We start from the raw sequence: 27219 nt of genomic DNA on the forward strand, positions 1-27219 counted from the left end.
TAAAAACTCTTCATTTTATTTCCTGATAAGAAATGATAATTCATCATTAATGATTCATTATTATATTCCAGATACCCAATACATGTTGACTAAACTGCAGATTTGTTTTTCCACGCTATTAATCTTATATTTTACTATTACATCAAGCAATGATCTCGATATGATATTTTGTTAAATTTGAAGATTTGATCCCATTTGAATGTACTACGAGAACAATATCCTTTGCCCTACCATCTCATTTTTAAAGTTCAACTATTAAAGAGAACTATTTTTTTCCATTAAGAACAACTGTTTTTAGTTTTGGAGAGAGTAATTTCATAAAAAGAAGCATCACATTTCATATCATATTCTTAGCGGTGACATTGCACTATTTTATTGATTACTATATTTATTTTATGAGAGTCCTTTATATTTATTTATTGCTGAGATTCTGATGAACAGTGTTGTTAAGTTTAAAATACTTAAAAAGTCTTGAGTTTTAGCTTTGGTTCTTTTCATTGAGAAGATGACAAAAAAATTAAAGGAATGAAAGCTCATTCTCAGTGTATAAAGCTTTAGAGACAACTCTACCATCTCTCTGACCATAAGAATCTTCAGTTCTTCACACAAGAACAGCATATAAAAGAATGCCACACTAACCTAAATATGTGTCCTATATATATGTGTGTGTGTATATATATATATATATATATATATATATCTATATCTCTGCCCTTTGCATGCTTTGCTTGTACAGTACTAATGATCTCCTTTTAAGATGCTCTGTTAGTGCTAGGAATATAATAAAATGAAACGAAAACACAGTCACACACAGTAGGATTCAGATAAGAGCCCTCCAATAGTTTTGGTGTGAATTCACACAGATTGCCCCATGTTTGAGACAGTTGTAACATGTAAACATCAACCAAGAATAAACTGATTTTGTTATCTGAAGCAACCAATGGTGCCAAATGTTGATGTCATGATGTGGCAACTAGCGGATTTGTTTTTGTTGTGATACATGATGGATAATGATTGATTTGAATAGTCTTGCTTATATTCTATTGGATATTTCAACATTAAAATATGTGACCCAATAATATTTATAATATTTATTTTCATATTGCCAAATTTTTTAAAGAATTGAGAATTCATATATAATTATATATATTGTCACTTTATATCCGAATCTTTAGATACCACTATATTTCTAGCTACGTTCACTTTTGATCAAATAACAGACAAAATTATAGAAAGACAAACCCTAGAGTGAGAAAAACAGATAGACAAAGAGATTGAAACATTGAATCTACTACATGTATATATAATAAAGAAAAAGGTAAAGGTTGAAGACATTTGATCACTTTACGCCCCATTCCATGCACAGCGACACACACACACACACACACTAATATACTATACTATATACTATATACTATATATATATACACACACATGCTATATGGCTTCATACTAGACACTACTCTCTTTCTCCATGTGAATAAATGTGAGTTAATGGGCCCCCGTGATTTTGCAACCGAAAGAAGTGGGCCCAATTGGCCGACTAATGGAGTTCGATGCCGGTGGGCTTATCTCGTGACTCAGCGGCGGGTCTCATCTTCCTCAAAGCCCATCAATCAATTCTCATTAACTCGTGCCACATTTCCAGGATCAATTAAAATTCTGTTTTTCGTACACCGTCAGCCCTGTTTGGCAAACAGAAATGTACGTAATATTTTTATTCTTTAGTAATCTAAAATTTGTTCCTTCTCGTGAGATCTAACAATTTTATAGGATTTGAATCCTAATTGAATAACTTATTAAATATATTATATTGTTCTTTAAAGATTTGTTTTACGGTACATGAGATGTCAATCAAAACATTAAATTTGCAATCTCCAAACCCAATCTATCAAATATTATTTATTATTTTATTAATTTTTAATTTATATTACGATTGACAATGTGCAACTTAAATTTTATCCCAAAAAAAACCTTTAATCCTTGAATCAAGATCACCATACTTCGGTTCTCATGCACGAGTTCCACTGTTTGGTGGGCCCTTTGTGTTTAGTGCTTTTGTATATGGCCCACCCCAACTCACATTTGCAGCTATGGATCATTCTAATCTGGAATTGACAAGGTTGAGGTGGGTGTGTTCGGTATACAATATACTCTATATATATTCATGTATAATAATTATATATACATATGCATGTAACGTACAAATGTAATTAATCCCATACGTAGACAGTAGACAGTAGACACGAGGACACTCATATGGTAATTAATAATACAGTACGGAACTCCATTTTTTTTTTTTTTTGAAATATCAGAAAAGCAATGTAAATATTGTCATCAAACTTGGGCTTCTACATGCAAGTTATACATCTTTTGTGGTCCATGGTAATTTATTTATGAAAAATAATTCTGTGTCCGATTTGGGACACACTCACATTTTATGAATTGGATGTGTTGGAAGATCCGACTGTGTATCACCCTTTTTTTAATATTTTGCTTTAATCTAAACAAGAATAATAATAAAAAAGAATAATTTTCTTTTTCTCAGTTGTGATTGTAATATAGATTATAGTGTGTTTGGTACAAAGACGGAGGAGTCCAGCAAAAGGAAAGAGATGAAGCCATCCACTTTCGGATTAAAATCTTTTTCTTAGTCACAATATATTTGTTTTAGTAATTAAGAAAAAATATTAATACACGTTACGAAAATGATATTAATATGCATTACGAAAATGTTACGTTTTGGTCTTGTATTATAATATTCTCTTCACTAAGTGGGACAGATATATTATAATTGGGACAAATATACTATAATACGAGATGATTTAAAATCCCTACCCAAACACACATACATTGCGGGAATGAATTTTAGCTTAACATAGTATATTTTGCTATTTTTTCTTGGCAATTAATATTTGTTCGAACTTATACTTAGTTTGTGTTGTTATGTCCAGTGTGATGCATTCATTGTGACATGTTCGCTTCCCATTATGATGAAGTACAACATCATTCATTAATGAAGTACTGTAGTTGTTGATAAGAATATCAATTATGGTATAAACAATGCAAAATTGTTGTATAAAAGATGTGAATTATTGTATGAATCTATGTCTTTTAGAGAAATGAGATCAGAATAATCCATTAAACTAATTTGCAAAACCAATCAAACAAATCAACTGTTGGAATTAAGTACTGTTACAATTTAGAATAGAACAGTGTTAGACAAAATGAATAAAATACAAAACAACTACGCTGATTAAGTTCATTTGTTGTCTAGAGCATAAGGGTCGGTTTTGTGTCGACGGTCTATTTAGGATTTCAAATTTAATGATGACAAATAAATATGAGGTTGTTTAATGCATTCTTTTAGGATGATAATAATGTACAAGCTAAGGTTGATCTAAACAGCAACTCAAATGTAACTTGTCAGCCTTTAAAAAGGAGAAAAAGAAAAAATACAAAAATTTCTTATTTCATTTTTTTGAAAATTGCTTTCAAACTCTTATTATTTGATAAGATTTGTCACCTGGATGTATTTTGAAGTAATTTTGTATCTTTTTTTTATTTTTTTTTATTTTTTATTTTTTTGTCATGTATGAAATGAATAGGTAATGATATGTATGATTTGTAATTAGAGTGTGTGTTATTAAGGATGTCGTAATTGTCCAACATCATTTAATTTTTAAAAAATTAAATTCAGAATTTTAATTAAAAATAACAAGAAAAATATGAAATAGTTTGGTGCGTTCTGTGTTGTGTTTGTGTTTGGGCAGGTGAAACATGAAAATTTGAAATCCGTGGGAGAAACTCCACCACATGCGTCAACAATGGAACTCATTTTCATGGAAAATAACAAAAGAGATGGAAAAAGAAAGCGCAAATACAAAAAGAAACCACAACAGGAAAAGGGAAAGCAAGGAAAAAGAAAGAAAGCGAAATGAGACTGTAAGAGAGAGAAGCAGAGAGACATCGGACAGATATGTTTGTAGAGAGAGAGAGAGAGAGAGAGAGAGAGAGAGTGATGGCGTGATTTACTTTTGCTTTTTCTCTCGACAACGAATCTTTGAAAATCGAAAAAAACATTTAACAAAAAATATATGAAAAGAAAAAAATCACTTGATTTGAGCACTTCTCTTGGGAAACCAATGAAAGCCCTGTGAACTTTAAAAAAGACAAAATTAGACTGATCCCTCTATTGTTATATAAAAATATTTCTTTATGTTCTTAGAAATTTTATTTGTCTCTTTTCAAACAATTAGATGGCTCCAACTAGGTATTAATTAAACAAATCATTTTATTCTCATTAATATAAAATTTCATTTACTTAACGTATGAAAAATGATAAATTCTCTCTAATTTTTTTTTCTTTTCTAAATGCATTCATAAATGTCCCATATTATTAATTCTCCTGAATTGAAGCACAAATAATAAATTAATTCAAAGTGCATTATGGAACACCTTTCAAATAAAAATTGACAAGGAACAAATTAAAAAAAAAAGAACTTTAAAAAATTTGAACTTGCAACCGTTCACATTGAACTACAGGCTATCTTTTAAGTATTTCAAATCCAATCAGGACACATTTCATTTTGCTTCCTTCCGTACTCTATAACTCTCTTTTCAAATATTTTTCCATCTTTTTCTTGCGGTATTGAATTGGCGCGCCGTATTTCCAAACAACTAATAATAATTTAATTCAAAGTGGAGTATTGAACTCCTTTCAAACAAAAATTGACAAGGAACAAATTTAAAAAAGAACTTTAAAAAAATTATGTCCGCAATCATTCACATTAAATTACAAATTATCTTGTAAGTATTTCAAATCAAATCGGGGCGCATCACATCAAATCAGGACGCATTACAGATTTCATTTTGCTTCCCTCCGTACTCTATAACTCTCTTTTCAAATACTTTTCTATCTTTTTCTTGTAATATTGGAAGGAATTTATTGGGCGAAATTGGTTGTATTTCCAAACAACTAATAATAATTTAATTCAAAGTGGAGTATCGAACATCTTTCAAACAAAAATTGACAAGGAACAAATTTAAAAAAGAATTTTAAAAATTTTGAGTCTGCAATCGTTCACATTAAACTACAAACTATCTTGTAAATATTTCAAATCAAATCAAGGCGCATCACATCAAATCAGAATGCATTGCAGATTTCATTTTGTTTCCCTGCGTACTCTATAACTCTCTTTTCAAATATTTTTTCATCTTTTTCTTGCAGTATTGGAAGAAATTTATGGCTTGAAATTGGGTGTATTTCCAAACAACTAGTGGATTTGAAGACAATGGGCATTTGTGAGTATGGTTTTTATTTTTTGTTCTACAGAAGGATAAAAATGTCTTAAAGAATCTTAAAGAAGGATACAAATGTCTTTTTGAAGTTAGTGGCTGTAGAGAGAGAATAAGGCATTCAACGGACAAGTACAGCTTAGAGAGAGAGAATATTTTCCTCCATTTTCTCTTTATTTTCCCCTTCCTTCCGTCTGTTCTCTCTCTACACTCTCTCTCACTATCCGTTGGAAACCAAAAGCTCACACAAAACCTCTCTCACAAATTGTGGAACATGAACAGAGGGGGGATTGCAGACCACCACCACCGGTTATGAATCCCACCACCGAACAACCACCGCCACCGCCTCCGCAGCCCCACCGGTCCTCCTTCACCTGCGACCGTCACCCAGAAGAGCAGTTCACCGGCTTCTGTCCCTCTTGCCTCTGTGAGCGCCTCACCACCCTAGACCAATCCTCCGCCGCCGCCGCCTCCTCCTCTCGCAAACCCTCATCCACCACCACCTCCTCCGCCGCAGCGGCGGCTCTCAAAGCCATCTTTAAAGTCCCCGGCACAACTACCACCGAACACAACAACAGAAACAAAACAAAACCCTCCTTCTTCCCGGAACTCCGGCGTACGCAGTCTTTTTCGGCTTCGAAAAACGAGAAAATTTCCGGCGTGTTCGAGCCCCAACGCAAGTCCTGCGACGTTAGAGCTCGGAACACTCTCTGGTCGCTCTTCAACCTCGACAGCGAGCACAAAACCGAAGTAGAGACTCGGAATCCTGGGTTGGCCTCTTCTTCAGTAGCCGGTCCAGTGTTGGAGTCTAAAGAAGAAGACGAACACGAAGACTATGACCACGACGACGATAACGAAATTAGGGTTTCTGAAGAACCAAATGTACCAACTGTCATAAAAGGAACAGCTGCAAAAATTGTTGAGGAAGTTCAAGAGGAGATTAAGCCGATGAAAGATCACATAGATCTCGATTCGCAACCTAAGAAACCCATTGCGGTAACTTTTTGGTCCGCGGCTTCTGTGTTCAGCAAGAAATGGTTCAAATGGAGGCAAAAGCAGAAGCTGAAGAAGCGAAACACCGGCGGTGAATCAGCTACATTGCCGGTGGAGAAGCCGATTTCGAGGCAGTATCGCGAGACCCAGTCTGAGATCGCCGACTACGGGTTCGGACGGCGATCTTGCGACACGGATCCGCGGTTCTCGCTTGATGCTGGACGAATCTCGTTCGAGGACCCGCGATACTCGTTCGACGAGCCTAGGGCTTCATGGGACGGGTACTTGACCAGCCGGACATTTCCTCGGCTTCCGCCTATGGTCTCGGTGGTGGAGGATGCTCCGGTGGTGCATGTTTCACGGTCCGATACCCAAATTCCGGTGGAAGAGCCGTTGAATTGTGTCTATGACGACGACATAGTCCCCGGTGGGTCAGCTCAGACGAGGGAATACTATTCAGACTCGAGGAGAAGGAAGAGTCTTGATAGGTCTAGTTCAATGAAGAAAACTGCAGCCTCTATAGTGTCAGAGATTGATGAATTAAAAGGTGTTTCAAATTCCAAAGTGTCACCTGCAACTATTGATTATTTTCATGGGACTAAGTTAATGGGTGGAGATAGAGATTTGAGGGATTCCAATTCGAATTCTATGAGAGATGATTGTTCGGAGACATTTGAGTTGGGTTTTAAAGATAATGCTTCAGTTGTTGGAAATGCTGAACAGAAAGGGTCGAAGAAGTCCCGGCGGTGGAACATTTGGGGTTTCATACGTCGTCGCACCGGAGGGAACAAGGATGAGGATGAAGAAAAGTGTAGCAGAGTAAATGGGGTGGAGAGGTCTTTTTCGGAGTCGTGGCAAGACCTGAGGAGGGAAGGAAATGGGGATGCAAGAGGATTTTTGAACAGGAGAGTGTTTAGAAGCAATAGTAGTGTGAGCTCAAGGAATTCTTATAATGTGGGTGGATCATTTGGCAGTGTGAGGAAGTCAAATGTGGAGGCAAATGGGAATGGTAGAAAGGGGAGAGATGAGTTTGTTTTGGATCGGAATCGGAGTGCTAGGTATTCACCTACCAATATTGATAATGGCCTCTTGCGGTTCTACTTGACGCCTATGAGAAGCTCTCGAAGAGGAGGTTCGGGGAGAAGTAGACCGAATAACTCATATTCCATTGCAAGAAGCGTGTTGCGGCTGTACTGAAATTGAAGGTCCCTAAGGTGTTCTTTGGTTTGATGTTGATCTTGTTGCATCTGTTGGGCTAACACGCATGAATGTGTATTCCTTGATGGTTAATTAGATACAAGCACCCTGCATTAATTTTTGAGTAGCATGCTTCCTTGATTACTCTAATAATGAAAAAAAACTTTGCGATTCTTATAATACTGTTCTTATTGAATTGGATTACATTTTGCTATTTTTGCAAAGTAGTTATATGCATCAAATATCTTGCATTCGGAATCCAAATTGGCACCCTTTTATCTTACAGTTTTTTTCTAAGTGATGATTTTTTAAAGGCATTATTAATTCATGGAATGTTTACCTGAAATATCTGGCATGCTGCATATTTTTCTAAAGGTTGAGATTATGTGGGCTCAAGCCACCCAATTCTTGCAATTTGTCATGGGGGTGATCAGTTCAGAACGATGGAAGGCAACTGTTGTTGTTAAGATTCATTTTTCTATACTGTCATCTGCATTTTATATATCACCTCATTATTGTTCCCCAACGAGCGCCACTCATTTTGTAACCTGATATGCCTGAGGATGAAATCTGTAGACTCCATCACTATCATAAGATTAAATTAGGTCCCATTTAGAATCTGAAATTAGTCAGGATGATATATATGCAATGACCTTATTTCAAAACGGGTGATTGTTAATGTTGTCTAATCAACTGAGGTTTTGAACACGTGCAACCCTATGTTATTGATGCAGTTTTGCTTAGCAGCTAATTTTCATACGTCCATTTAGGTTATATATGCTCTTATGTTCAGCATTTGGATAAACATTCGTTCTTTCTTTCTTAGCAACTATAATTGTTATTCTTTACTGTGTTCATTATTGCTAGTTTGTCATCTAGGAGATTTCATGGTTGATTGGTTAATGTAACAAAATATAGTGGCTAAAATGGAAAATGATAATGTAGTGCATCAAACATAAAGATTTCTCTCTTGGGATTCAGTTAATTGGCTTGAAAAATGGAATGTTTCACTCTCTCTCTCATGTACTTCTGCCAATAGTTATATCCTATTCGAATGTCGCATGGTGTTCCCTTTCACATTTTACAATGAGTAAATGCTTATTTGGTGGTATTCGGGAGTTCTACAATTCATTTGCCGTTTCCACACAGCAGAGTTGAATCCCGTGGCCAGTTTCTGAAAGATTGTGATTTTTTGACTGCAGGTACCAAGATCAATTTTCAGAAGCTATGAAAAAGGCAGATTAATCATGTCTTGGACGAGGAAAAAGCTACTTGAATGAAATTCAATAGCAACTTCCAAGTGTCTTATGGGAGCAAGCTTGAACCGCCAAGAGTGATTGATCAAGGTGCAGGTGGTAGATACAATCTCGGTACAACGGAGGATACAAAGCTGAAAACTTTGTTCCACACACTAAGGCTACCGAATCAGAATGTGTAGAGTTCATTTCTAGAGTAACTCAAAAGTCCTTTTCTTCCTAATTTTATTAGTAGGTTTGTATTCTGTAATCCTAATTTTGTTAATAATGAAGTGGTGAATTGGTGGATTTTTTGAAATGGGAAAAGACAGTTATTGGTTTTGATTCCTTTACATTCCTTGTAAATCAGTGACAAAACTGGTGGGTTTATTATATACTACAATCTGTTCATGTAATCTATTGTGGAATGTAAATGACAGATTTGGAACAAAATTATTCTTCATAAAACCTTAGGTTTGCTTTTCTGGACTTTAAATTGATTTAGTTTCTTCAAAATGGTTGAGAGTACTTCCAACTTTTCTGCTTCTTTGAACTAATAAAGGAGTGTGTTAATGAAGTCCCTATATTTGTTTTACATGGCATTTGAATTAGTCTATTTAAATTTTATTTTTTATTTTTTCAGTAAAATTATTTAATTTTTATTTGCTATCCTTGGGGCTTGGACATTCATTTTTCTCCATCCCACACTGGCTGTTTTTGACTTCCTTGTACAGGAGAACAATCATTCATACTGGTGAGTGGGTTGTTGTGAGATTCTTTTGTTATTTGGTCAATCATGTTAAACATGGAGGGCATCTAAAATGATCATGCGAGCAAGAGGTTGATCAAAATGGTTTTGCACTTACTTTAGGATAAATGTATGACCTTAAATGTGAAATCAAGAAAGAGAGAAGAACTTGAGGCCATTTTACAGTCTAAAGAAAAAATATACATGCTTTGGTTGCGAAAAAGAACTTTGACCAAGAAAGCCCACAAAGCTGTCTAAACTTTAACAATGGTTGGTTGGCTCAAATCCCATCAGCAAAACACAGAAAAATCAAACCTAGCAATGATTTTTATTTTATTATTTTTATTGTTAATTAATGCCACAAAAATCAAAGTTAAAACATCCTGTAAGGTGAAATTTGGAGCAACATCCTAGACATTTTTGGACGGTTATTATGTTACCAAAACTAAAAGATACGTATATGCTTATTATCACACACTTGACTATACTTTCGTTTTTATTTTAATTTTTTTTTTTTTCCTTCCATAAATCTATCAAAAGTTAATTTTGTACAACAGTAATGCTACAATAGACACTACGTGACTAGCTATGGTTGCGTGAGACACGTGACTAATTGGTGTTATCAATTGTAGATTTTTCTGCTTACATTATATTCCATAACATTTTTTAAAATAATTTTGCAAGAAATTCCGACACCCACACTTTCATTCCGTAGAAACTTGAATCGGTGTGATTTTTATGGTTACATTATAGTCCATAACATTTTTTTAAAACAATTTTACAAGAAATTCCCACACCCACACTTTGATTCCGTAAAAACTTGAACTAATGACTTACGTTAGAAGGTAAGATAATACCAACTAAATTATTGCCCCTGGTGACTTGAACTTCTCTTATTCGATTTTCCATGTGAAAAGAGCACAAAAGCATACATGTCTTCAAAACCTTAGTTATCGGCAAGAAGCTTTTGACGACTTCCATTAATCAAACAAATAGATGCAAAAAATCAAAACCATAAATCCATACATTGTAATGGAGTAAGTGGTCTCGATCAACATAATTTCTAACCTTCAAAAACAACTAAATCTTCATAATCATTTTCGAATAAGCTGTTTTGAAGAGAGAATAAATTTGAGACCTTGGATATCTATTTGCATTACCATTGGAAATTGTATACCTGAACATAACATTTACGAAGTCACACCAACATATACAAGGCATAAACAATAAGGAAAATGATAATTTTGATGACACTTTCATACCGATAGAAAAACCGACTTTGACGTGGCAATACAATAATAGCTGTTTCAAATCTCTCTCATCACAGATTAAATTCACTATATTTTTCGGACGAAAACCCTTTTAATTTCTTGTTTTCTTCTCCATATATATATATATATATATATATATATATATATATATATCTTTACAAAATTCTTTTTCCAATGAGAGACTCGAACTCAAACGGAATTTTTTTTCTTTACAAAATTCTTTTTCCAGTGAGAGATTTGAACAGAATTTTTTTCTATATATATATATATATATATATCTTTACAAAATTCTTTTTTGCCAGTGAGAGACTCGAATGTAATTTTTTTCTACTCTGTCATTTGAAAAATCATTAAATAAAAAAGAAGAAAGAAACATGGGGAACAAGAAGAAGTGATAATAAATAGTAAACACTCATTTAATCTGTAGGAGTCATTGCATATTCTTGATTATGTTTTAGGGAATATTGGGAGATGTTATTGCAATTTTCAGGAGAGGATGCGGAGAGAGGATGCATTATTGCTTTATTTGGTTAGAGAGAGAAAATGATCTTTCAACTTTTGTTAACAGCCATTTTGATATATTTAGATTTTAAAATAGCCGTGACATCTATATTGATATATTTAGATTTTAAAGTAGCCATGACATCCACGTAGAAATGGTAATGGTAATATTTTTTAATTCGGGCAAAATAACAATACTCAAACAATAAACTCACACAATTCATAATATCTACATAAATCATAAACTCTACTAACAATCACAATAACGCAGTTGCATCACAACACATGCGGCATCATTAAGCTTAAAAACATATCGATGAACCACTCAAACACTTTGTATTTTAAATTCCATGACTGGAAATGTTCAAACATCAAAATCATACAAACACAGATGCTACAAACAAAACTGCAGAGGAGAGGGAAAGGGAGAGATGCACTACCCCCCACAAAAGTAGCCATGGGAATGGGAAATTTTCTAAGAGTTAATATGTTGATCTAATTTCTTGTGAAGTACACGCAACACTGCTGAGGTATACTAGAAAAAGGATCGCTGCAAAACAACCTTCTGAACTCAATTTGTTGCAATGGGATTAATATATGGTTACTTGAAAAGAATGGCTGCAATATCAGGTCCACAAAAATAACCTTCTGAACTTGAATGATTGCAATGGGTTTAAACTGTTAACTTCCAAGCAATCAAGAACGCCCACGCAAGTATCGAGTCTTCAGATCTTTAGAATTGCCTCTGATAGTGCTCCTACCGTTACATTTTTCCTGTAAGTACGTACAATTGACATCCTCTGCCTCGTCATCATCACTGTCGATTTGTTTTACGAATTTCTTGGTCTGCAGGCTTATTCGCCTAGGAATGAACACGTTGAAGAAATAACTTATAATGCGCTCTTTTGACTTGGATGGGAAGCACTTCAAGGCATTCTGCAAAAAATTCTTTCCATTTGATGGTGGATACTTTTTCATAAGTGACTCAAAGTTCTTTTGTTCCTTCAATGTCCATGCTTCGGAAACTTCTTCTCCCATCTCATCGAACTTCCAACACAAGAAAGCAGGACCAAGATCAGATTGCAGCCTGAGCCGTTCCTCAGAAATGTGGTGTTTAATGCAATCAGTGGATCCTGGAGAGACACATGAGCAAGAGTCAGGTCTACCTTTTCCAACTGCTCCTGCATCAATTCCTGTACTTGTGCCTTCCATGGGCCAAATTCGGATGCCCAACCACCTTAAGTTTTCGGAATCAGCATTTCCACCATTAAGTTTTCCCATGTTCACTGGTCCAGTCCAGTCTGGAACATCAGCTTGGAAACGGGGACCAACTGGAATAACCATTCTTTGAAGGTGATCACCAATGAAGTTCAGTAACCTGATTGACCGTCGAGGTGCCTGAGCATTCATTTGCTTTAGCTCCTTGGAACTTGAGGTGTTTGAACTGTGAACCGAGTCGTCAAAATCCAGTGAGGGTGAGTCGAAGAGGGTCTCGCGACTTGATGGGTTTGATCCACTGAATGACTCATCAGAATCAGCTGAGGGAGAGATATTCTCGTTAGGTACACTCCAGTGTGATACCTTATCTAGAAAGGAGAATTCAGAAGGTACAGCATTTTCTGGAAGATTATCCTCAAATGTCAGTAAGCTGCCTGAACTGCGGGAGTTCGAGACAATTTTCTGGTTAAAACTTTCATTATGGTCAACCATATTGAGCAAGCATGAAACTGAAGAGGCATGAGATAAATGCCCTCTACTCAATTTTGTGACATTTTGCTGAACAGACATTTCTGAAGCCAATCCACGTGCATTTGGGAACTTCTCTTTTAGAAATTGATGCAGTTTTCGCTTTCTCTGTCAAAATGAGACAGGCAAAAGGTCGTTCTCTCAGAATTGCGAGAAGTAAAATATATTGAGGTTCATGTACAAGATATCATATCTGAAATCTGAATGAAAACTGCTTTTGAAAACGAAGAACTAAATTTAACTATAGGAAATTAAGAAACATGAAGGAGGTGACCCCGTTCATATGGGATAAAGACAAGGATGATGATAAAGATGCGATGTAGCATACCTAATTCTTTCTTCCTAAACTATTTGCAGAACATCATATTATATAAATCTAACAAACAATGTTAACTGATGCATACATATGAAACCAAACAAAAAGTCAGCAAAAGAGAAAATAATATAAACATGAAAGCTAAACAAAAAGCACTCCCAAAATATTCAAAATTGTCCAATGTGTTCATGTGTAAAAAGAAAAATTAAATAAAATAAAGTAATGCTGAGAAATACATGTTTCCATGTGGAGCTTAGTCATTCAGCATCTCTCCAAAAGCTCCCGAAAAAAACCCATAACATTCCATGGCATGTACATGCCATACTAGAAAATTTTCGCCACTTCTGCACAATTCAAAGTTGCCCATACGAGAAAATTTTCAAACTAGTCCCATATATCGAAATAATTCTGTCGTATTAAAGCAACACATATTGCTCACTAACATTTATTGTTTTTCTCAAATTTCCTCCAACTTATCCCAAATATATTCCCAACTCACTCTTGAATCCAAAATTATTCTAGTGCCTGATAAATTACTGAACACAAAAGTGGTCACTGTAATTACAATTCACTTACAATAGGTGCTCATACATACCACATATCTTTTTGAGAATTTCGTTTAATATTTTTTACTTAAGATAAAATATATATATATATATATATATATATATATATATATATCTTTTTGAGTTAGTTGTAGTGAAGTATGGTGCGCATTTAAGAAGAAGACCCATGGTGCATGTCATTTGCTACCTACGAAACTATGAGTTAGAAGAAGACAAAATGTTAAATTTAGAGAAGAGTGAAGATGCCACAAAATTAAAAGCATGTGCTCTCTCAGACCCACACCAAAAAATTATTATGATAGTAGCTCTTCACCATTACACTATATGATTGGTGCAGCTCTCAAATTGCTAATTAAATTTCTAATTATAAAGAATGGGAACCATGGGAGCAGCACATAATCCATCCACTAGCTTGACAGAAAAATATGTCCGAGTAAGCTTTATATGTGCTACAAGAATTAAATTTTTTACATTAGGTGTGGTTTGATGAGAATTTTTTAAATGGTCTGGTACTACACGGTCCCGTCTAATCACAACCACATGCAAGAAATTGTGCCAGTTTTATTCAGATTTTTGTTTGCATGTCAGGTTGTGATTGGCCCGGGACCATGTGATAATCTCACGTGGTTTGATACTTATTAACAACCTCTCTCTATATATGTGTGTGCGTGCGCACGTGTTTGTGTGTGAGTCGCGTGTACTTTTGTAGATTCACTATATTATTGCTATATGCGTCTTCCATATGTTGATGACAGGGATCTTGAGCACAGTAGATATTTCATGCACAAAAGGAATCCATTGGAATAAATATGAATTGGAGTGGGGAAGTCAGAAAAGAGGATGGAAGTTTATTGAAATTGGCAGTGGATTGGCCCAAAGAATGTGAATCCAATCCTTCTGGTCCAAACACTACCTAGTTCAAACATCATCCTATCATAAAGGGTTGCTTGACCTTATGTAGCAACCCCCAAGATTGTGGTGGACAACTGAGCTAGGCTTGGAGTCAATTACAAAGCAACTGGGATTGCTGGCATGCAAGACCAGCATCACTGGGATGCCAGCTTAGGCCAGGTAGGTCACCAACAGGGAAACTGTAACGATGTCCAAATTTGCGCTACTCACATCATGTGTAATAAATATGATGTCATCTTTCCTTCTTTTCTTGGATTGGTCAAGATAAGACCATTTATCTGGTATGACCAACGTGGAAACATCTCAATTTGCCCAAACTCTAGTGTCACCAAACATGTCCAAAACTCAGTATGATGACCTCACAGTTGGACCATGATTCTCTCAGGCAACATACCTTCTATCAAGTTGACATACCGCATCCTCGGCCCAAGCAGCTTATAATGTCTGATCTTTAAGGTTTAATAGGATTGAATCATAGAAAGTACTGTTGTATAACATGCGGGATAGATAAAGACTCAATTATATGTATAAACAAAGAATTGTTAAAATTAGAAAGAGACCAAGTCTAAAACACAAAAATATATAGAAATATTATTACAAACATATGGAGAATGTATCTGTGAACAAATTCCACCAAAAATAAATTTGATAATGTATTTTAGAAGGTAAAACCCTCATTATGCAATTTACAAGTTGTAAAGTTGTACATAGGGAAATCATGGTTCAAATCCTTGTATTCTCATTTTTTGCCTTTTGCTTTCTTATAGTACCAAAATTACTTTTTAAGGAAATGAGCCAAAACAATTCTCCAAAAGAACAAAGAGCACTTTTGACAAAAGACATAGAATCGGTGCATCCGTAAATAATTTTAAGTATAATGACAGAACAAACAAATCATCAGATTCCTTTATACACCTAAATGATATTCAACAATCTCATGGTGCGGTCCTACTACAATCTGTTAGAGAGTTGCTCTGAACCGGCTGTTTGAGTTGACCTAGGGACGATAGTTGTACCTCCTTCTGAGTCTTCGTAGTTGAGATTTTGTGTTGGCAAATCTTGAACCCAAACCATATCCAGTTGCAATTTTGTTTCGAGCTTCATCATTCGAAGGATCAAATTCATCAATTTGAAGATCAACAAATAACACACACTAAAGGGTCAAATAAGTAGCGTGGTAATTTTTTTTTTTATTTTTCCTAGTTAGTAGAGTGGTAATAGAGCACTTGATGCTTAAAATATATTTTTAAAGTGTTCTTTATGTTTGAGAAGTTGGAAAATGCTTTAGGTTAATAATTGAACAGTAAACATTTGCACCGATGGAACTTTCTGCATGCATCGGTCCAACTTGCTACTGCCTTAAAGTTGTTTAAAATCCAGAAAGCAACTGTACCAGTGCAATTTTTGACATGCACTGGTCCAACGTAGTCTATTGAGAAGTTGCACCGGTCAACCTTTTCCCAATTCAAGGACGACTTTGATTCTTACCATGATTTCGTTCCAACTTCTTGCTAATCTTTTAAGATTGTTTTTTAATGTTTTTAGAAGACCTTTTTAACATAAAATCGGAGGTTCTTCTTAATATAAGCTAAAAAAAAAAAAAAAACAAATAAAAATAAAATATAAATAAATAAATAAAACCAACGGGCCAGTGGCACTTCCCAAAGGGAGGTCAGAAGTTCAAGTCTCAGAAGAGACAAGTGTGTGTGAGTACTAATTAGGAAAAAAAAAAAAATATAAGCTCAAAAAAAAAATTTAATGAAAAAAGAGAGAAGTGATTAGAGAGATTTTTGGGAGAAAAAAAAAAAAAAAAAAAAAAACTTGATGAAAAATTCTCTTTGTTTCTTTCAATCTTTTGCACACTTTTACACGTGAGTATTAGTTTTGTGCGTTAACTTCTGATCGTTGGCATTGCACGCATAACCAAAAATCATTCAATCATACCAATAAATCATCCAGTTTCTTGGAACGTACTAGTGGAATGAGGAAGACATTTGATCATTGCGAAAAGTCGTGAATTAAACCTATAGCCTCAAGCTATCCAACAAATGACAAGAGGATGTCTGAAGATTAACAATTATACACCTGAAGCCAAAAGAAAAGAGAACCAAGAATAGAGAATCTGAAAGCCACCCAAGGAGATTCCACCCACTCGCTCCAGGTTTTTTCTAACTGAAACATTTTCACAATTACTTCTGTACTGCGCCACTCTTACAATCCTATGTCAATCTTATAATCCTGAATAATCATATGATTATTCCACAACAATCCTATACCTCTGCAATGTTCGAACCAACCTAGATCCATTTGATAGTTTCGAATCATAGGACAATCCTATGATCTGGAACACGAGTTTTATAACCATAACTTAGAGCGCTGAAAGCACAATCCAATGCTTTGTTTAGAAAGAGAATGTGGTTACCTCCCCTATTACCATATGGTAGTCCCAACTTTCAACTAATCTACTGATTAACACTAGGGCCACGTGGCTGGGCCACAATTTTTGGTTCAACAATTCTTATTATGCACTCTATCTTGAGCAGTTTAGTTAAGGTGTACAGTATGACTTCTTGTCAACTTAAATTGAATGTTAGATTAAGGTATCTTGTTATGTTTCGTGAACGCATACCAAAAATGAATTGAAACTTCATTTATTTGAATTTATAAAAAGATATATACAATTGTTACAATATCAATAAGAATTCCAGTAATAGCAAATATAGATATATTTTATAGGGTTGCAAATGAAGAGCTTTGTTCATGAACAGATAGTAGGGTCTCAAAAAGAAAAGCGCCGAGCTTAAACAACATTTTTGAGCTCATTTATAAACAAGTCGATTCTGAACATCCACCGCTCAGCTATCTAGGTTTACACGTACGTTCAAACATGTGTTTGTGAACACGCTTATTAAGACTTAAGAACATGACTCATCTAATGGGTCTTCAACATCATCATCATCCTTGCCTTAATCCCATATAAATGGGGTCGACCACATGAATTCTCTTTCTTCAATCTTTTCTATTACATGCCATTTTACCTACTATATTTAACCTTTTAAAGTCATTTTAATTAACATGGGTCGCCCTCCCCGTCTCTCATCTTCTATTACAACTAGTCTTCCTCATTTGACCGGCACGTCTCTAGGTTTCCGATATATGTGTCCAAACCATCTAAATATTACTCTCCTAATTTTCTCACCAATGGGTTCTACACCTAATTTTCCTCACACTTTTATTAGTAACCCTATCTCCTCTAATTCAACCAAAAATAAAACCCTATCTCTTCTCGTCCGACCATTCGTCCATCGTAACATTCTCATTTCCGCTACATGAAGACGTTATTCTTGTTTCTTTTTAATGGCCCAACACTCTTGCTCCATACAACATAGTTGGTCTAATAACAATCCAATTTTCCTTTTAGCCCATGTGTTATTCTTTTATCACATAAAAATCCCACTAGCTTGTCTTCATTTTGTCCAACCTCCAATTCTACTAGTTATATCTATCTCTCCATCCTTTTGGTTTAGAATCTTTATTAAATTTACACTCCATATATTGGTTTTTAGTTCGACTAATTCTCAATCCTTTTAAATATTTATCGGCAAACATCATGCACCACGGGATCTGGTTTTGGAATTATTTTGTCATCGCATCTAAGATTATTGAAAATAAAAATGGACTTAGCACCAATCCTTGGTGCAATCCTACGTTTATGGAAAACTCACTAGTGTCACCATTTAGGGCCCACCAAATTATATATCTTGGGACCTATCATACGATTTTTCTAAATCTTATAAAAGGCATATGCAAGTATTGTTGCTTACTCCTACATTCTCAACTAATTGTCTATTTGACTTGTGTTTTATAGCAAACTTTTCAAGGGAAAAAATAATCTCAAACTCGAGTTCAAGTTTCAGCTCAAGATTGGCCAAACGAGTGGAGTTTGAGCTTAGAAAGCATTGACCAAGTCAAGCTCAAACAATTATATCTAGGCTTGACTTGAGGCTCGAACTCAAAGAGTTGTTTGATTGAGATCAAGCCACTTAATGTTCAGCTTGATTGTGGCCTATAGGTATATAAATTGAACGATACTTAGGCTACATTTCATATTCTATAAACTCAGTTTTAATATGTGTGTATATTATATAGGGCAAAGTACAGAAAACCCCCCTCAACTTGTAGCATTTTCCAGTAAACCCCCTTTGTCTATTTTTTAACCAAAGAACCCCCCTCGCCTTGTAGCCTTTTTCCAATAAATCTCCATTGTCTAATTTTTTACCAAAGAACCCCTCTCAACTATTTGAGGGGGTAAAAGAGTTGATATTTAGACCAAAATGCCCTTTTATTTAAATCTTAATTCTCCAGGAACTTCAAAATTTCATATCTCACAAACCATACATTGAAAAATTGTAAATAATATATGCACAGAAAGCTTATGAAATAAGGATTTCACAAATATACGACTTGTATAACAAACCTTCATAACCAAAGAGAAATAGGCAATCTAAATATCTACTCCAGTAATTTTATTTTATTTTTTAAAAATAAGATACTCGAGATATTTGCAAGACAATTTTCAGAATTATTCGTTTACATATGGAGCCGAATATATAAAAAATTTAGCCCTAACAAAGATCAATTTCATGAGATATCATATTTTGTGTCGAGGTGTTTTCATTCTTTTATAGACTTACCATTTAAAAATAAATAAAAAAGAATATTCAGTCTCTGTTGGGGCTAATTTTTTTATATGTTATGCTCCATATGAAAATAAATAATTCTGAAAATTTTCTTGCAAATAACCCAAGTATTTTATAAAAAATAAAATAAAATAAGATTGTTGTAGTAGATTTTTAGATTGTCTATTTATCTCTGGTTATGAGGTTTTGTTAAACAAATTTTATATTTCTGGAATTCTTGTTTTATAAGATTTCCATGCATATATTATTTGCAATATTTGGATATATGGTTTGTGAGATATGAATTTTTGAAATTCAAAAAAATTAATATTTAAATAAAAGGATATTTTGGTCCAAATATCAACTCTTTAACCCCCCTTAGATAGTTGAGGGGGATTTTTTGGTAAAAAAATTAGACAAGGGATTTATTGGAAAGGGTTACAAATCGAGGGGGGTTCTTTGGTAAAAAAATACACAAGGGGTTTTTCACTAGAAAAGACTACAAGTCGAGGGGAGTTTTCTATACTTTGCCCTATTATATATGAGTTTTTTTTTTCCCCCTCCCCTTTTAGTTGCCCCGATTGAGAAGTTAAGATTGATAATTATCAAAGTTCGCTAGTTCCGCAATTTCGGCCAAATTATCCAAAAGAAAGAGAAATTGAATCAATTTCTACAAAATTGAAACAGGATGAATTAAATAAAGAGTGCTTTTGAAGTGTTGTTTGCTTGATGCATATCGGGGGAAGGTTTATAAGAAGGTGTGGCGACCTTGTGGGCTGGTGTGTGTGAGCGTGTGCAGGTGGCACCAGTAGGCTACCACACTGGGCAAGCTATAGGTGCACAATCCCACATCACTTAGGTGTGGATGGGGCAAGTGCTATATGTAGATTTAACACCCTTCTATGACACAACGCGTTTTAAAGCCGTGATGGCCGTGAACCCACCAGAACTCCAAAATTAAGCGTGCTTAACGTGAAGTAGTACCAGGATAGGTGACTCCTGGGAAGTCTCTGGTCTGGGGGAGCCAAAAGCGAACAATATTTTGTTTGGGTAGGGTGAGGGTCGTTACAAATGGTATCAGAGCCTGACTCAGCCGGAAGTGTGGCCAACGAGGACGTTGGGCCCCAAAGGGGGGTGATTGTGGCGACCTTGTGGGCGGGTGTGAGTGAGCGTGTGCAGGTGGCACCAATAAGATACCACACTGAGCGAGCTACAGGTGCACAATCCCACATCGCCTGGGTGTGGATGGGACAAGTTTTATATATAGATTCAACACCCTTCTATGACACAACGTGTTTTAAAGCCGTGATGGCCGTGAACCCACCAGAACTCCAGAGTTAAACGTGTTTAACCTGGAGTAGTACCAGGATGAGTGACCCCCTGGGAAGTCTCTGGTCCGGGGGAGCCAAAAGCGGACAATATTGTGTCTAGGTAGGGTGAGGGTCGTTATAGAAGGTAAAAAACTAACCAAGCTGCACAATTTTGCACGGTATAATACCAATAATCTTACTAAAAGAAAGTGAAAGAAATGAGAATGGCATAATGAATGGCAAGACAAGAACCCATATTATTTTACAAGAATGTGTTCGGAATGTTGAAGCAACTCATAATTCCAAGGATGAGAAAAGATTGGCTAAAATGGTTTGGTTATGAGGAATGATCAAGCATAAAGATATTTGGTTCATACTAATGGTGCTATGAGGACAAGGGAGTAAGAAGGTAGAAAGAGTGTGACTTTTTTGGTGCTAGGCAATGGCTAGGTGTTGGTAAGTGATGATAGTTCAAGCAATCAAGAAGTTATTAATATACGAAAAAGGGTTAATGCAGTAGCAAAATACCTAATGTGAATAAAGGCAATTGACAGTTTTAGATCTTATATTTTATTTTTACTGTTTGCAGTTCTTTTCCTGTGAGACATTTTATTGTCTCTGTCTTGTAGCTTTTCTAGCCAAGGGTATGCCCTGTGCTTCTTGTGGTTAGCTAGTTCTGCCACTACTTTTGTATGTATCATACTGTTCATTTTTTGGAATAAAATCAACACATTCAGGGAAAAAAAAAAAAAAGCGAAGCATAGTTATTTAAGGTATAGGGATGTGTGTAGTGGGAACAAATCTAATCTTTTGCATTAATGACAAGTGGCTACCCTCTCAAAACCACATTCTCACGCTTGAAAACCCCACTTTTTATTATTGCATCAATAAATAGTCCGTAAAAGGAGAAAAGAAAAATAACTAATGTACATAATTCAGAAAAGAAAAGGAAGAGGAAAAAATGAAATATGACCTCACATAAAGTAGAATGGCAATGCATAACTAGTGTAGGCTATTACTACAAACATGGGAAACAGGAGGGTCTAATTTTTGCAACCAGCATGCTAATCTTTCAATTTGATCAATCAATAAAACAATTACAACATAGCTATCACTGAGTTCATGCAAAATGGGAGGGAGATTGATAAAAGAGCAATATGATTTTTAGCATACCTGAGGACATTCTTTATCACTCAGCTCCATAATTTTTCGTACTTTCAGAGTCTGATTCCATAATGGTCGAATTTTAGCCATTGATATCCCTGAATTACAAGGATCCAGAGCAAGTCGTCTTATCCAAGATAACATCTCCAAATCAGCAAATTTGCCAAAAATAGATAGTCTTGGCTCAATCACCCCTCCCCTGCACAAAGAAGTGTTATTTTCTTTCTCCTGTCTATCACAATCCTTCCCACCCCGCAATACTGCCATCTTCATTTTACAATTGGTAGTTTAAAATTCTTTGTTCTGAAATTCAACCCTGAAAGCAAAATTAACTCACCATTAACCTTGCCACCCCGGTACACTATTAAAAAAAATGTAGACTAATATGATCAATAATGGAAATAGTGACTCATTTAATGCTTCAAAAACCCTGTGTCAAAATAGATGGAACCCTTTCACATTTCTTTGTAGGGTCAAGAACAGTCTAATCGGGAGCCTAAACTCAACTTGTTCAAGCCCCCAATCCCCCTAAATCAAATAATGAGCTTCAACTCATTCAAGTCCCCAGTCCCACTAAATCAAATAATGAGCTTCAATTTTGTACTACGGATATTATATGGTGGGCTACACTAAAAAAAGGAGTCCTTTTAAATCTTATAAAGATTATTAAGGATATGTATAATGAGAAAAATACTAAAATTCGTACCATGTGCGGAGAAACTAATGATTTCTCTATACAAGTAGGACTACACCAAGGAACATTCCCTGGTTAACAGTGTTATCAAAGGCCCAAGGCGCTAGAGGTCCTTTGGAGCCTAGGCACAAGCTGAGGCGCACAATTGAAAAGTTAAATTACTATTGAAGCATATTAGTATTCCATATTAAAGGCGCAAATGTTGTAAAAGGCGCACTTGGGCAGACAACCTGTATGAGCCTGAAGCCTAGGCGCATTTTTAACAACACTGCCTAGTACAAGTTCACTGATGACATAGTGTCACCCACCCAGTTTTGTACATATTATCCGCTTTACACACTCTTCATGCAACCGAGACGACCAGAGGTTGAGCATGTTCAATCTCGTTTATGGGCTCGGCTCGGCTCGGGCTCGTGACGAGCTCAAAAATTTGAGCTTAGGCTCGGCTTGTCATCATTTTGAGAAGCTTGGGCTCAGCTCGTTTAGTACAAAATTCATTCGAGCTCATGTTCAAGATCGTTTTAGCTCATTCATGAACGCAAACGAGCCTACACAACCCTACGTTAATGAGCATGTTCACCATATTACGTTCACGAACCTATACAAACCTATGTTTATGAACATGTTCGTGAACATATACGAGCCTACACAAACTCATGTTCAAGAGCCCAGACAAGTCGAGGCCATTATTGTTGAGGATCGGCTTGTTGCTAAACAAGTCTAGAAATCGAGCTTGAACTCAACTTGTTTACTTAATGAACGAACGCAAGACGAGCCTTAAACGAGCCACGCCCAAGTTGTTCATAAACAACTCAATTTATTTGCATGTCCACGCGGTTTTTAAAACGCAATTTTTAAAACGCACCTACACAGTTAGGAGGCATCTACACAAGTGCAAGCAACTTTTCTCCCTAGCACTTTGGAAGGTCACAATAACCCCCTCCTGAGACCTGGAGGCCAACGGACTCTCATGAGCTTGTGCGTGCTCCCCCAATTTCCAGTTGGGGATTAGCTTTGATACCATCTTTCAAGTCTCGTCCCGTTGTGTAAATATTGCACACTCACTGTTTTCAAAATGCATCTACATAACTAAGGGGCATTCACACATATAAATGCCAACAACCTCTTCCCCAAGCAATGTGGGACATCACACAGCGTTGTTGGATACACTGAAGTCTCGGTAACAAAATTAGAAACTTAGATAAATGCATTAGAATTAAAAGAATAAAGAATTAGTAAGACCTGAAAGCTAAGAAGCACGGACACGGACACGGGGACACAAGTACGATACGGACATGGGATACGCCAAATCTATAAATAAATAAAAAAGGATATGGGTACAGTAGGATACGGCAATTTTTAAAAAATATATATTTTTTTTACATAAAAATCAAATTTTTATCAATTTCCTAAAATATTATGAATTTAAATGCAATAATTAACATATTCATAGATAAAGAAACAAGTAAATAAAACATAATATTTCATTTCACAACACATTAAACATCAAATAAACTTAATGCCTTAAACCATTCATCATAGGGGGAAAAAGCTGTTGATTTGCATCAATTTTTTAAAATTCCTCTTTGAAAAGTATCCTCGGCGTATCCCAACCGTATCCAAAAAGTATCCTCAGCGTATTCCAGCCGTATCCGAAATTAAAAATTTATTTTAAAAAGACACATTTCTGGGCGTATCCCAGGAGTATCGGGACGGGACACGTGTCCGATACCGCCACGGCACCTTCAGGGAAGTATCCGTGCTTCTTAGCCTGGAATGTGATATTTTTTTGACAAGTTCCTAGCCTGGAATTTGATATTAACAATAATAATTCAAGACCAATGCTGTGTTCGGTAGGAAGGAAAGAAGAGGTGTGGAGAGAAAATAGGAAGGAAGTGACGAATTTCCTTGGTTCGGTAGAGATGAAACAAGGAAAGAAAGAAGAATAGAAAGGATGACTCTTCTTTCCTCCTTTACAAATTTTCATCCACCTAAAAATGGGCGAAAGAAAGGGGAAAAGACAAGTAGACTATTATAGAAGATTTAAATTAAATACTATTTTAATTTATACAAGTTTTAAATTACAATACTATCATCTATAAATTACAATATTATAAATATTATTGGATATAATGGTAAAAATAATTAAAACTTTCTATGTCCTTATCTCCTGACTAATATAATAAATTATGAGCTTATTCTCTTCTCGAAATACATAATCTCTTTCCTAATGATATCTCATCCATCCCTTCTTCTCTCCCTTCCATCCAATTTTTTTCTTTCCATCCGAACAAAGCACAAAGAATTACTCAAAATAATATTTTCCATACTTGGTATCAATAGTACAAAAAAAATGGGGAGATAGATAAAGATATTACTAGCAGGATTAATTTAGGATGGACATAATGGACATAGGTTAGTAGCATCCTTTGTGATAATAAATAAATAAATTACCGAATACGTTAAGAGAAAATTTACAAGATGGTTATTAAGTCAGTTATCTTATATGGGACAGAGTGCTGGGCATTAAAACAGAAACAAGAACACCCCATCACATAACTGAAATGAGAATGTTGAAATAAATTATATGAATTGTTAGGGAAAACATAGCAAACCAAGAACAAACCACGAATCACAGCTAAAAAGTAAACACATCACACACAAAGAAGACAAAGATTTACGTGGTTCAGCACAAGTTGTACCTACGTCCATGGTGATGATCCGATGAAAGATTTCAGTATACGGAAAATAGAAAATTACAACTTTCAATCCCAAAACTCTAGCTCTCACTCACTCACTCACTCTCTTTATTGCGATTTTCAATGTCTCTCCTTATCCCACTCCAAATCCTAAATGCCCCTTATATACCGGACTACAAGATAGTTCTAAACATGATCCATGATGCTCAAGCAAAAAAATTGGATCAAAACTCATTTTTCGGTCAAAAGGAGGATCACAACACAACTCAATTTGAAACAAAATTCAGGCCACAACATCACATGAATAATCAGAAGAGAGAAATTTGCTAATCAAAGTGTGAGAGAGATATTAGGAACGAGAAGGTAAGTGACGGGCTAGAACAATATGAACAATAAACAACTTTAAATCCACAAAGTATAGGCCAAAAGAACACTAAAAATATTATTAATAATTAATTTTGTTCTACAAATGGCATAAGAAAACCAAATATCATAAGGAAAGCTATAAGAAACCTAATCACTAAAAACTACTAATACCAAAATTGAACAATTGGAGTCCGTTTAGACTTCTAACCTAGACTAAAACTTGAATTTAAGTCCGTGTAGATTTCTAACAAAAATGGGACTGAAAACGCGATTTCGGGGCCCAAAACTATGGGGGGAAAAATAGCATATGTTGGCCTGTTACCGATTGGGAATGAGTGTTTTCGGGTCAAAACTACCTTGTCAAAACTGTTCCCAAAAAGCTAATCTAAGCACTTGGTCTAGGGAAAAAAGAGAGAGCGAGTACCAAAAATCTATACATAAGCAGAGAGAAACTCTCAACTTAGGGTTTTAGACATGAACAAAAGCAACCGGTTAAAAGTGAACCCTTTACCTAGTATTGTACTTCATTCAAAGTACAAGTACATTCATGAGAAGCCACAATGGTCCATCCACATTGAAAAGTTACTGAGCAATGGTTTAGAAATCACCATGGAGAGAGTATGTCGCAGACGGATCTAGAAAATATACCCAACGAGTAGCAATCTCACCATGGCGAGATTGGTAGGCTAATGGGTTGCGTTTAATGGCATTATAAGGGCTTATGTCGCCTTCTCTCTCTAAATATATATACATATAAATGTATAACCTTCGAGTCTTAGAGAGAACAGGCGATTGGAGAAGGGAGGCACCCACCTTGGCGGTGTTTACTGTTTGAGTGGAAACTGTTTACTGCGATGGTAAAACATCAAACACTCCTTTGAGTTGTAGAGAAGACGGGTTTGGACTCTAGATCTAGTATGGGCGCTCGTGCGAATTTGAAGGGGTTAAAAAGGAAAAAATGTTGTTATTTTTGAAATCACACGAAAAACAGATTGATTTCATGAAATATAGAAGAAGAAAAAATTAACATACGTGAAGGGATAAATTTGTAACTTACTTCTCTCTTCAAATATCTTCAGCCCTAAATTCTCTCTAGTATCTTCAACTTTCTCCTCGACTCTTTTCTCCCATCACTCTCACTTGAATATACTTAAATATGCCTCACAATACTAATTTGAATGGGTTTATATTTTAGATTTGTACTTTGTTTAGAATTCTATTTATTATGCAACTCAAGTATTAATAACAATAAGACATGGTGGTGTTGTCCTAGTGAAGGGTCAAGCATTCAAGGTGCTCTTCACCCGGGGTTGCCCTTGTGGAAAGGGTCAAGCACTTAAAGATGCTATTCACTCGGTGTTGTCCTAGTGGAAAGGGCCAAGTACTTAAGCTGCTCTTCACCTTATGGTCTTCGGTTCAATTCCCCTTAAGTGCTCCTTACCCCTAGTGGAAAGACCCAAGCCCTTAAGTGCTCTTCACCTTATGGTCTTCGGTTCAATTCCTGTCCCATTAACTACTAACCAT

At 35.6% G+C, this 27219-nt stretch overlaps 2 protein-coding genes across 7 annotated transcripts; one reads left to right on the forward strand and one right to left on the reverse strand.

The window, feature by feature from the left end:
- The first annotated feature begins 5457 nt into the window (after positions 1-5457).
- Positions 5458-9230, forward strand: LOC132313248 (protein OCTOPUS-like). Of its 2 annotated transcripts, none has more exons than XM_059811940.1 (2): positions 5458-7496; positions 8691-9230. In XM_059811940.1, the coding sequence occupies exon 1, from the start codon at positions 5611-5613 to the stop codon at positions 7486-7488; it is 1878 nt and encodes a 625-aa protein (XP_059667923.1). In that variant the 5' UTR covers positions 5458-5610; the 3' UTR covers positions 7489-7496; positions 8691-9230. The 2 variants fall into 2 exon arrangements, with proteins under 2 accessions (XP_059667923.1, XP_059667922.1); XM_059811939.1 differs by having other exon boundaries at positions 5458-7505; positions 8691-9228.
- Positions 9231-11554: 2324 nt separating this feature from the next.
- Positions 11555-26868, reverse strand: LOC132313249 (uncharacterized). 5 transcript variants are annotated; one of them, XM_059811942.1, is made up of 3 exons: positions 26753-26868; positions 21946-22252; positions 11555-13097 (listed from the first exon to the last, which is right to left on the reverse strand). In XM_059811942.1, exons 2-3 carry the CDS (start codon positions 22207-22209, stop codon positions 11940-11942), a joined length of 1422 nt encoding a protein of 473 aa, XP_059667925.1. In that variant the 5' UTR covers positions 22210-22252; positions 26753-26868; the 3' UTR covers positions 11555-11939. The 5 variants fall into 5 exon arrangements, with proteins under 5 accessions (XP_059667925.1, XP_059667927.1, XP_059667924.1 ...); XM_059811944.1 differs by lacking the exon at positions 26753-26868 and adding an exon at positions 26304-26659; XM_059811941.1 differs by lacking the exon at positions 26753-26868 and adding an exon at positions 26207-26658.
- Between the last annotated feature and the right edge of the window lie 351 nt (positions 26869-27219).

The sequence above is a fragment of the Cornus florida genome, unplaced genomic scaffold (genome assembly GCF_030987335.1).
Source record: "Cornus florida cultivar Cherokee Brave unplaced genomic scaffold, ASM3098733v1 CherokeeBrave_3.0.0_Hap2_Chr06, whole genome shotgun sequence".
Taxonomy (NCBI): Eukaryota; Viridiplantae; Streptophyta; class Magnoliopsida; order Cornales; family Cornaceae; genus Cornus; species Cornus florida.